The following is an 11,030-nucleotide window of genomic DNA, read 5'->3' as shown; positions in this document are numbered from 1 at the left end:
CCGCGGCCGCGGCCTCGTCTGCAGTCTCGGCCGCTCTCCTACAGAAAGCGCGACCGCCAGCTCGCCCCGCGGCTGGGGGCGCGGCGAGCTCCCACGCGTGGCGGTGGCGGGGTCGGGGGCGTCGAGCCACGACCGGCGACCCCCCCAGGCGCTGCGCCCGCTCTTCGGCCTCTCCCGGCGCAGGGGCCAGTGTCGGGGGGCAGGCCCAGGCTCGCTCCAGCCCAAGCAGGCGCGCCCCCGCTGAGGCGCTCTACCTAGCGCGCTGCTGCACGTGTGGGCGGGGGTCCCGCGACTCCGGCAGCCCCGTCCCGCGCGGCGCTGCGGCGCGGCCCGGTGCAGTGCGCCCCCCCCGCCCGCAGGTGGCGCTGGCGCGTCGTCCGCTGCCGGCGACGCTCCGCCCGGCCCGGCCGTCCGCGCTGCTCCGCGGGGGCCCCGTCCGTGCGCGTCCGCCCGCGCCCGCGCCGCCCGCCCGCGCCGCCGCCGCCCCGCGCCGCCATGGCCGCCGCGCCCGGGCCCTAGCGCAGCCCCGCCACGCCGCCGCCCGCGCCGCGCAGGGCCATGGCCGAGTGGGTGAGCGCCGCCGTCGGGGCCGGGCCGCGGGCGGGCGGGGGCGCAGTGCCGCAGCGCGGCCTTGCCGGGGAGGGGGTGGGGGGCGAGGCCTGACGCGCGTGTCCGCCTTCCCCGCAGGTCGCGGCGCCGGTCGCGCGGCCCCCCCGCGGCCCCGAGCGCACGTCGTCGGAGCGGGAGACGCAGACCACGGAGGCCTCCCTGACGGCGGCGGTGGAGCGGGCGGTGGAGGCCCACGCCGCGCGCCTCTCGGACCTGGAGGGGCGGACGGACACGGCCGAGAAGAAGATCGTGGACTGCGAGAAAACGGCCGCCGAGCTGGGCAGCCGGCTGGAGAGCAAGTGCGCGGCGCTGGGCAGCCTGATCCAGGAGTACGGGCTGCTGCAGCGGCGCCTGGAGAACATGGAGAACCTGCTCAAGAACAGGAACTTCTGGATCCTGCGCCTGCCGCCCGGCGCCAAGGGCGAAGTGCCCAAGGTGAGCGCGCCCCGAGGGGCCCTGGAGGGAGCGTAGCCGCGGCAGGCGCCGGCAGGGAAGGGTCAGAAATCGAAGCGCCTGCCGGCGGGGTTGCCGGCGCCTCGGCCCCCTCCCCGCCAGGGGCTGCGCGCGCGGGTGGCGCCTTGGAGGAGGATTTCGTAGGCGCTAGGGCTGGAAGGGACCTCGGGGGTCGTCGTGCCGTAATAACGTCTCCCACGTCAGCGCACGTGACGGGGTGTCCTCAGATCCGGTTTGCTGGGATGTGTGGGATCACGCTGGCATCAGATTGGGTTCCCTGGTATCGCAGCTGGCAATTCAGGACGCAGCCAAGTGGCGGGAAAGAGTGGGGAAGAGGTGTCCCGAAAGGACAGAGACACAGGCAGACTTGGGGAGTGGGGGGAGAAGAGGTAGCTAGGACTGAGGGAGTTTTTTAAATAAGCTGTAGGTGAAGACAAGCTTCTGTAGGAGACTTCGTGCATTTGAACCCCACGCGTCTTCTAGCGAAGCACATTCGCCAATGGCGGCGCTCGTGGAAACGCCCAAACGTGACTTCACTTTTGCAGAAAGCCAGCGGCAAATTTGTAGGCATGAATATTCACACCGGAACTTGTTTCTAAGAGTCGCGTTCATCAGCTGGCAAAGCTCGGTACGTCCGGTCCAGCTAGCTTCATTCACGTGCACCAAAATCCCGCCGGCTGCATCCAGAAACTAGCTGTGGAAATGGTTATTTGGCAAATGACGTAGAAAGCCGCGCTCTGTTTGAGTACGATTTGCGAACCAACACAGAGTTCATCAAGTGAATGATTATCAGTGTGTATCTGGGTTTATCTTTGTGTGCGTGTGGAATCAGTAAATACATCTGAACCAGGCTGTGAGATGGCAAGTGACCATTCGAAGCCGTCCTGTTCACACCCACAGCAGAGTTTCCCCGACTTCCAGGGTAATCGAACTTGGGGTTTTATGTCAGATCCTCAGGAGAGACCAGGATAAACCATGCTCCCTTGTTCAGATATCATTTACCCTATTTTGTTTCTTGTGTAACTGTACTAATTTTAATGGTGTTCCTGTTCCATTGAGGTGGGTAAGTTTGCCGTCAGGTCTGTGGATTTGGGAGTAACTCTGATCCAGCTTCCAAGGCCACTAATGTTTAGAGCCATGGTTTTGGCTGAGGTTTGTCATCCCTGGAAATGCGGACTGGAGGGGTATTTCCAAAAACAAGTTGTGGCCCCTTCACCTTGCTGATTGAGACTTGCAGCTTTCTCCATCATTTGACACAGGGCAGGAGGAAGCAACTGGCAAGGTAACAGTTGTTGCGGAGGGCGTTGAGCGTGTGGTTTGTGGTTCCAGGTGCCGGTGACCTTTGACGACGTCTCGGTCTATTTCAACGAGAAGGAGTGGGAGAAGCTGGAGGAATGGCAGAAGGAGCTGTACAGAAACGTGATGAGGAGCAATTACGAGTCTTTGATCTCTCTGGGTGAGGGGCAGGTTTTGCTTGTTTGTTTGAAGCTCCTTTCTGGTGGCCTGTAGCTTTGGGCTTTTGGCATTGTCAGCCCCTCTGTGGTGATGACCAGTTCCATTTCAGAGGAGATTTAGGACACACATGGGTACGTTTGACACTGCTCCCATGGCTTTCCAGCTGTGGGCAATGCCAGGGGCATAGCCCTTTTCGGTGTTGTAAGTGATTCTTTGGCCAGGGCTGGGACACGCGGGAAAAGCCTGTGCGGCCTGCTCACACTGCATCCGTTTGCCAGATAAAAGGAGGCACGAGTCTCTGCACATACAGGCCAGGGGAAAACGAGGTGGAGAAATACTGAAACTGGCCAGTGCAGCACTCGAGCGTATGCAGTGCGCAGACCGGGGGTGGCAGACGCAGAACTATCCTTTTGTTTACTCTTTCAGTTCTAGTCATCCGAGGCAGTTGAAAGAATGGGTGACATGTGCCCACCACCCACACCATTGCAGCCGGTGGTGAAAATCCCATTTCCTTTGTCTGCACCACGCAGCGCCACATCCTGACTTGGGTGCGCCCAGGCATGCACTGCCCCCCGTGCCCCTCCAGTATGCAGGCTCCGAACCCAGAATCCTTGTTGCGTTGGTGAAGCTGCCCCAGGGCTGTCCCCTGTCTCGAGCAGCTGCGGAGGGGCATCTTCACCCACTGATTCCTGGGTTTGGAGCACCTGGGCAGGACAGGCCTGGGCACATCTTTGCCAGGATGTATCTTTGCCTCCTTGTCTTGTGCATGTGCCCTATAAGGCCACATGTCACCCAGGAAGTGGGAAAATTCTCAGAGGAGCACGGTTTTGTTTTCGGCTGTGGCTGTCTTTCCATGCTGTGCAGTGGGGCCTCGGAGCCCCTTACACCTGAGAACCTAGGGAGTCCAGCTACCTCTTGGGAAATGCATTTCTCTGATGCAGACTCTGGATACTCTTGAGCCTCTCCCATCTTCTCCCCTGGGGAAAGGTTGGGGCAATGTTAATATGCTTCCCATGCAACAGTCTCTCTTTCTCTTCCATGGAATAGACTATGCAATTTCCAAGCCAGGTGCTCTGTCTCAGGTTGAACAAGGCAGGGAGTCAAGCATTGGGGATCAGCAGGACTTGGAGGAGAGAGAAATCATCACCGACCCTAGTGCAGGTGAGTAGCAGATGAACGAGACACTGCATGAGGGTAATGATCCTTGTTTAGGAAGCCATAGCACCATCCCTTACAGAGGGAAGTAACAGGGTGGGGCTGAGACTGACAGGCAGGGGTGCAGTTGGGAGCGAAGCCTGGGATGTTTCTTGCTGGAGGGAGGAAGGACAGGAGGGAGGCAGTTCAGGGGCAGCAGGAGGAGAGGAGGGATCAGAGTCTGTTGTGGGCTCAAGTGGGCCCAGTGTGGATGAGCAATTGCTCCGCTTGGATCCAGATCAGCACGTGGAGCAAGTGCCCCTGTGGGGTGTTTTGTGAGGCCCTGGGAGCTGGGCCAGGGGCTCAGCAGGGAATGCAGCATTGCTACTGCCAGCAAGATCTTCCTGCAAGTGTTGCTTTTTAATAGCAAAGGAGACTCCATTAATGTAAGCACAGAAATGAACAGAAACCCTCCACCTGGGGAAGCAGCCAGGCTTCTCTCTGGGAGTGGAGCCAGCCACCTTCTGCCTCCCAGGATGGCACTCTTAGACCCTTATTCCTCACCCATCACTCGAATCCCTCACAGCCAGCAGGGTCCCTCTGAATTAGGGAAGCTCTGTCCCCACCTTGCAGGGGTGACTCAAGGCCTCAGGAACATGAAGAGACTTGCCCAAGGTCATAGCTTTGCCAAGGCTTGAACCCAAGTGTCCTGAGAGTCCTGACCCAGGACTCACTCACCCACTCTCCATGAATGCACCAGTCCAAGTGTGAGTGGGAAGATAAACTTGAGTTAACCCCTTGTTTATGGGGATCCAGGGGTACCGCTTCACCCTGACCTGTGCAGAGAGCTGGTCAAGATGAAAGCAGCAAGAACAGAGAGGCTGGGGAGGGGGTTGGGGAGAGAGACCCCTGATGCTGGGCTAGGGGTGTAGTGGAAGTTGTCAAAGGAGGTGGAGGGTTGGAGTGAGATGGCCCAGGAAGAAGAGGTGGTACTGGCTACAAGATGCCAGATCCCTCCCGAACCTGGGAGCGCGGGGATCTAGGAAGAACATGCCATTTAAGATGAGCAGGGGCTGAGGCTTCAGTTAAGGTCTCAGCCAGGGGGAGTCAGAATCACAGCAAATTATCTTCTGCAAAAATGGCAAAACAGCCTCCAAACAGTGGAGGTCACAGTGTCCTGAAGTCTGTTTTCTGGGACATGACTCCACCCAACCTGAGCCTCTGGTACAAACGATGTTTGGGTTCTCGCCTTGTTCGCAGCGGGTATAAGGGTGGTGATCAAGACCGAAGATCTTCATTCTGAGGACAGCCCCGAAAACCTGGAGTTACATGGGATGTCGGGGCAATCAGAGGAGAGCTTCCAGAGCCCAGATGAGGAAGCAACCTGCGAGAGCCCATACGGCTCGGTGACGCCACCACAAAACCTCCCTGGAAACGGGCTGGAGGAGTCGGCAGAATATGAGACAGACTATGGCGAGATCAAGAGAGTCATTGTGCACCAGGGGAACTGCACAGGTAAGAGACCCCGTGGGTGCATCCTGCAGGGGACGGAGCAAGCTCACATCAAACACTCATGCTTCTCCATCTCCAGCTGGTCTGAAACAGATCAAAACACGAAGTGCACCAAGGGCTGTGTTCTCACGTGGTCATGCCCATCGGGCAGTGCTTCCCAGGAGAGGATCCTGTCTGCCATGCCCCTCTGAGAGGAGGAGCTTTGCTGTGTACATAGGGCGAGCTGAGATCAGCTGGTACCTGCTCATGTGTTAGGATCACTGCTGTGTAGCCGCTAAACTCTGGCCATCTCTGAAAGGGCTCATCCCTTAAGAGGGGCCATGAGAGAGGCAGTTTCTGTGTTTGCCTCGAGTGGAGCAGACATCTTGACTGCAGCAGAGCTACAGGTGTGCCTAGGACTTGAGGTGCTAAGCCCACCTGATCAAAGCCCAAGCCTTGTGGATAGCAGGGCCACCTCTTCCTTCCTTCCTGGATCCTGGCTCAGTGTCCCAGAGAGACCAGGGCAGTTCATACCTGAGCCTTGGGACCGGTGCAAACATTTTCCATTCTGCTCCTGCCTTATTCATGAGGCCAAAAAGGCCAGCCCCATTAGGGTTCCTAACACATCCTCCTCTCATGTGGGAGACTCCAGAAAGAAAATCCTAAAGCAAAACTAAAATATACCCAGACTAGAACAATGGGCCCCTCTATCCCGTGCACAATTTCACCATCCAAAATTCAGACTTGGCTGAAAGTCCTTTCTTGCAGCGGGGCTTCAGCGACTGTACTGAGTGCTTGTTGGCTCTTGGGAAGATCAGTACCGTGTCCTCCCACTCTAAAACCTCCTTTTCTTGTCTCTCTTGGTGGCCGGTAGCACGATGTTGCTGTATGCTGAGATGCCTTTTGTTTCTTTTCACTCCCCAGCCCCTGCTCTGAAAAAGCAAGTCAGGACCATTTTTGACAACAAGACATTTAGTCAGCTTGTTTCTTCTGTACAAGGAGCTCTGTCCTAGGCAATCCTGAACACGTGGGATTTCAGTTGTCTCCCTCGGTACCATATGTGTTATTCTCTCTTGTGCAAACTGAGCCGTGCCTGACTCCCTGAGGTTTAAAACGCTAGTAAAAGATAGCTGTGTGTACTGTGTATAGGGTCTGGTTCTGACCATGCTTCAGGACAGTCCCCTTCTGCCCCCAAGCACATCCCTGAGACACAGTCATGAGGACAGGGGACTGCAAGACTCTGCTAAGAGAGGAGAGGGCTCTTGAAGCCATTGTCCTGGGAGCAGTTCCCACAGAGCGGTTCTGTGTCAGGCAGACTGTGATAGATCTGCATGCAGCAAACTGCTGAAAGCCAGACCTGCTGCAGACAGAGTCTTAGCAAACAGCAACTGCCTGCTGGGGGACAGCAGGATGGGATTTCGGTAGTTGCAGCTCACCTGGATTCCCTCTCAGCATCATCCAATAGCGCCCTAAGAGTTGCAGATGGGCTGAACCTGCTCTGACCACCCTCCCCCCCGCCCTCCCAGAGCCAAGCCAAAAGTGGTTTTGGCTGATTTGCTCCTAACAAATCTTCGGGTCGTTTCCAGTGTGTGTCGAGGGATTCTGTATCGTAAGAGCCTGAAATTAATGCAGCGTGCATTGCGTTTCAAATTCCTTCCCCCAGATGATGGGATCGTGATCAAAACAGAGGAGGATGAGGAGGAAGAGGACCCCGACAGCCTGGAGCCCTGCACAATGTTCTCAGGCCGGGTGGAGCCACAGGTTTTCCAGAACCACGACCTGGGGGTGCCACGCGAGCCTCACTGCAGCTCCAAAATGCAGCCCCGGAGCCTGACCAGCAGCTTGCTGGGGAAGCCAGCCACCTGTGAGAGAGACGCTGGCGAGATGAAGGCGGCTGTGATGCACCAGAGGAATCGGACGCGGGAGCGGCCGTACATCTGCCCGGAGTGTGGGAAGAGCTTCATGCTGAGAATCAACTACATCATCCACCAGCGGAACCACCTCAAGGAGGGCCCTTACGAGTGCCACGACTGCGACCTGAGCTTCCGCATCAAGCAGCAGTTCCTGCTGCACCAGCGCAGCCACACACGGCGGTCGGGCGGCGTGGCCCGGCGCCCCGACCCCTTTGGCGACCAGCGCGGCCTCAAGCCCCAGCCGCGGCCCCCGCCAGCCGGCAAGCCCTACAAGTGCTCCGAGTGCGAGAGCAGCTTCAGCCACAAGTCCAGCCTAAGCAAGCACCAGATCACACACGTGGGAGAGAGGCCGTACACCTGCGGTGAGTGCCGCAAGAGCTTCCGGCTCCAGATCAGCCTCATCATGCACCAGCGTGTGCACGCCGGCAAGAGCGAGATGTCCTTCCTGTGCCCGCAGTGCGGGAAGGCCTTTAGCCGCCCCTCCCACCTGCTGCGGCACCAGCGCACTCACACGGGCGAGCGCCCTTACAAGTGCACACAGTGCGAGAAGACCTTCGGCGAGAAGTCCAAGCTCACCAACCACTACCGCATCCACACCCGCGAGCGCCCCCACGCCTGCGGGGAATGTGGCAAGGGCTTCATCCGCAAGCACCACCTCCTGGAGCATCAGCGCATCCACACTGGGGAGAGGCCGTATCACTGCGGGGAATGCGGGAAGAACTTCACGCAGAAGCATCACCTGCTGGAGCACCAACGGGCCCACACCGGGGAGAGGCCCTACCCATGCACGCACTGTACCAAGTGCTTCCGATATAAACAGTCCCTGAAGTACCACTTGCGGACGCATGCGGGTGACTAGGAGAGCCCCGCCCCACACCTCACCCTGGGCAGCCCGGCGTGGGGCCGACGGTAGCACAACACTCGGCAGAGACCCGGGTGGGAGCCTCGGCATGAGGCCGACGGTAGCACAACACTCGGCAGAGACGGACGGGTTGATTTAAAAAAAATAATAATAATTAAATAAAATGAAAGCAAGCGCCATGCCGCAAAAGCACGTACCGCTAACAGCCGCCGCTTGTGTAGGGTCAGTCCTGGTCCGAATGTACAGGAGACGTTGCCGGCGTAGGACTCTAACCGCTTTTTCAGTCGATTCTCTTTTGATAATAAATGTGGAGGAACATTTATTTGATAAGCAAACCCTGCCGTGCGGTCGCCATCATTAGGTGGGTTGACACCAGTCCCGACCTGGGGGTCTGCAGATCCTTTTGAGGGTGCCACACAGTGTTGGGTGTGCAAACGTGATTCAGACGATCAGCCTAGAAACGTCAAGTAGAAATCCAGAGTGTTAAAACTGTTCTGACCTGCTGCGGGCTTGCTGAGTTATTTGCAAGGGAAGAATTGCTCTAGTATTTTTCTGTAGTTAAAAAACAAGTGAAAACCAGGACCTGGTATTTTCCAAGGGATGCCTCGAGTCTAAAAGTGTGAGAACCAGTGGTTTACACGGTTGCTTCAGTGTGGGGGCATCTGAGGGTGCTTCCCTTCCTGGGTGCTCAGCTGTTCAAGTACTGCTTTCCCCTCTGGGGGACCGAGTTTCCATTATGGGCTTCCCCTTGAGTAACAAAGAGATGCTCTCAGGCAGCACCGTGTCCAAGCCAGGAGGGTGGTGATCAGTGTTTCCAGGCTCTAATGTATCTGCATAGGTGTGGAATGATAACAGATGCCTTTCCCAGGTCCGGGGGCCCAAACGCACTCATCAATTATACAGCATGGTGAAATCCTAGTTGCTGCGAGTCTGGAAGTTGTTCCCAGGCCTCCTTTGCTGCAGGGCAAGCAGGGTAGCTGCAGTGGGAGAAAGGGGGTGTGACTGAGCCTGACACCCCCACTGTTACAGAAAGGGGCTCCTCCGTGACTAGCCCCTCTCTTGCTGTGATAGTCTCGGTGCCGTATGTCCTAGGGTCTTGTTGCAGAGGGCAGGATCTTCACTGCGTCTCTTGGGGAAACTCCTCTCAGCCACCACATGTCACCTTGAAGAAGAGGTCCTTGCTGAGCAGAGGTGGTCAGGGCCTGGGCTCCCCGTCTCTGAGAGGCATGGCCCCTGCTGTGCTGTGCCCCCCGCACCGTGCTGGGCGCGGAGGCAGTGCTTGCCTGCACCGTAGCAGCAGACCCGAAACCGTCCCCCAGCCATGCCTGCAGTCCCAGACAGGTGATATTGTACAGCTCCAGGCACACGGGCCCTACCACGCGTGTGCCCACAGCTAGCAGCAGGAACTTGCTGCTCCTCGCCGCCCTGCCTGCAGCGAGAGCCAAATGGCAGATCACCCCTGCAGGAAACGGGGCGAAGTTGCCCCCCATTCACTTTCACTTATATTGCGCAGGGAACATTAACGTGGCGCAGGCCTGGTTACTGGGGGACAGCAGAAGCATGGTCCAGCCGGCTGCAGGTTTGGGGGGTGGGATTATGGGCCTCCTGGGGCTTGTGACCCCCCATCCGGAGCTGCTGCGGAGGCTGGAGAAGCTCATGGAGCTCTGGGCAGCCTTCCCCATCTGCGCTCTGCGTCAGGGAGCTCCCAAAGGTGTGGGGCCAGACAGGACTTCCCCGCACAGCCTCCAGGCTGGACAAGGGGCCCCAGGCACCATGTTGGGTTGTTTGTGTCTTGGCAGCTGTTGGGGAAGTGGGCAGGCCCTGGCAACCAGAACAAAGCCTGTGGGTGGGGCAGGGAAATGTTAGGCCTGGTCCTGCCTGGGTCAGGAGGGGTTTCCTAGGGACCTGCTGGCTCATCGTGAATATTTAGAGGATGAGCCTCCTCCTTTTGCTGTCACCGGACTCTGCCTGCCCAGGAAAAGACAGCCCCGTCCCAGTCCCAGTCCCACCCCCCAACCAAGGCAGGAGCTAGAGCCCGTGTCCGCGTCCCTTTGTTTAATGGCTCGGTTGCTTCTGGATCCTGATCCGTTCTGGGGGGTCAAGTGACTGCCTGCCTCGAAGCGGACTGGGGCTCAGTCCCAGCGTCCACCCCCGAACAGCTGACTCTGGGGAGCCTTGCTTGTCTGCCCCGTCCCTCCAGTGCTGCTGCGGGGAGGGCTGACGGCTGGGATGATCAGCCGGGGGGAGCAGGCAGCGTGCAGCCCTCGGGCTGCATCTGAGCCGCGGCCATTGTGACAGCCTCTTCCATCAGCTGAGCTTTGTCACCCTTTTGAGCTGCAAATGCATGTCTTAGACTGAAATGTGCTGTGTAAAAAAAAAAAAAAAAAAGGAAGCATCTTGTCATAGGGATAAACGTGTCTGGTTTCTCGGTGGTAGCGTTAGAGCTATGTTGTAGCCTTGAGGGTCCAGAAAGTATGCAAGAGGCCAGGATTTCCATGGGCGAGCTCTTTTGTCAGACCCGCTGCATTTAATTTTTATCGGACTGCGCTGGGCTGACTTCCGCTGCTCAGCCCTGATGAAGAGAAATGCCTTGCGTTTGAAAGCTTGTCTAATGCTGCTGCTGCCATAACAGAGATCCCTCCCAAGAAATCCTTGCCTCTGGTTCCTCTACAATTGTAGCCTACCAGGAAGCTGCCCAGCATCTCCTGGGACCAGGCGTGCACCTGGTGCCACGAGCTTGGTAGACAAGCCCCTTGCAAGCTCGTCGTTCTTTTGGACCCCTTTAAGGTAGGGGCAGAAGCACGGAGGGGAGCCAGGCTATTCCAGCTAGTAAGCTTGTAAATGGATTTAGCTAGTGCAGTGCCTGAAAAACTCAGTGGAAAAAGTAGTAGGTCCCTCTCCTCCTTGCTGCTGCATGTCAGGGGTACGAGGGTGACGCGTTACAAAAATCAGGTGCCTTTATGGATTTTGAACAGGCTGGATCAGAAGTGCCCCCTGACCGGAGTCCCGGTAACCCTGCTTCTGCTTCTGCTCCCGCTGTCCTGCGCCAGCCTGGCTGAGCCCCTGCAGATGCGCCCAGCTCTGCCCTGGAAGGGCCCCATCCTAGGTATCAG

General features: G+C 57.9%; 1 protein-coding gene across 1 annotated transcript; it reads left to right on the top strand.

Moving 5' to 3' along the window:
• The first annotated feature begins 408 nt into the window (after positions 1 to 408).
• LOC149865219 (zinc finger protein 777-like) lies at positions 409 to 8,252 on the top strand. The gene is made up of 6 exons (XM_090048069.1): positions 409 to 570; positions 688 to 1,044; positions 2,392 to 2,518; positions 3,565 to 3,678; positions 4,912 to 5,166; positions 6,806 to 8,252. The coding sequence occupies exons 1-6, from the start codon at positions 559 to 561 to the stop codon at positions 7,912 to 7,914; spliced, it is 1,974 nt and encodes a 657-aa protein (XP_089904195.1). The 5' UTR covers positions 409 to 558; the 3' UTR covers positions 7,915 to 8,252.
• Positions 8,253 to 11,030: the final 2,778 nt, after the last annotated feature.

This window comes from Crocodylus siamensis, chromosome 5 (genome assembly GCF_052110815.1).
Source record: "Crocodylus siamensis isolate JL-2025a chromosome 5, ASM5211081v1, whole genome shotgun sequence".
Taxonomy (NCBI): Eukaryota; Metazoa; Chordata; order Crocodylia; family Crocodylidae; genus Crocodylus; species Crocodylus siamensis.
The sequence above is the reverse complement of the archived record's forward strand: the minus strand, read 5'-3'. Positions and strand labels throughout refer to the sequence as shown.

Coding starts and splice junctions, on each gene's coding strand:
- LOC149865219 (XM_090048069.1), top strand. Junction 1,045..2,391: donor CCAAGGGCGAAGTGCCCAAG/GTGAGCGCGCCC, acceptor TTGTGGTTCCAG/GTGCCGGTGACCTTTGACGA. Junction 3,679..4,911: donor CATCACCGACCCTAGTGCAG/GTGAGTAGCAGA, acceptor CCTTGTTCGCAG/CGGGTATAAGGGTGGTGATC.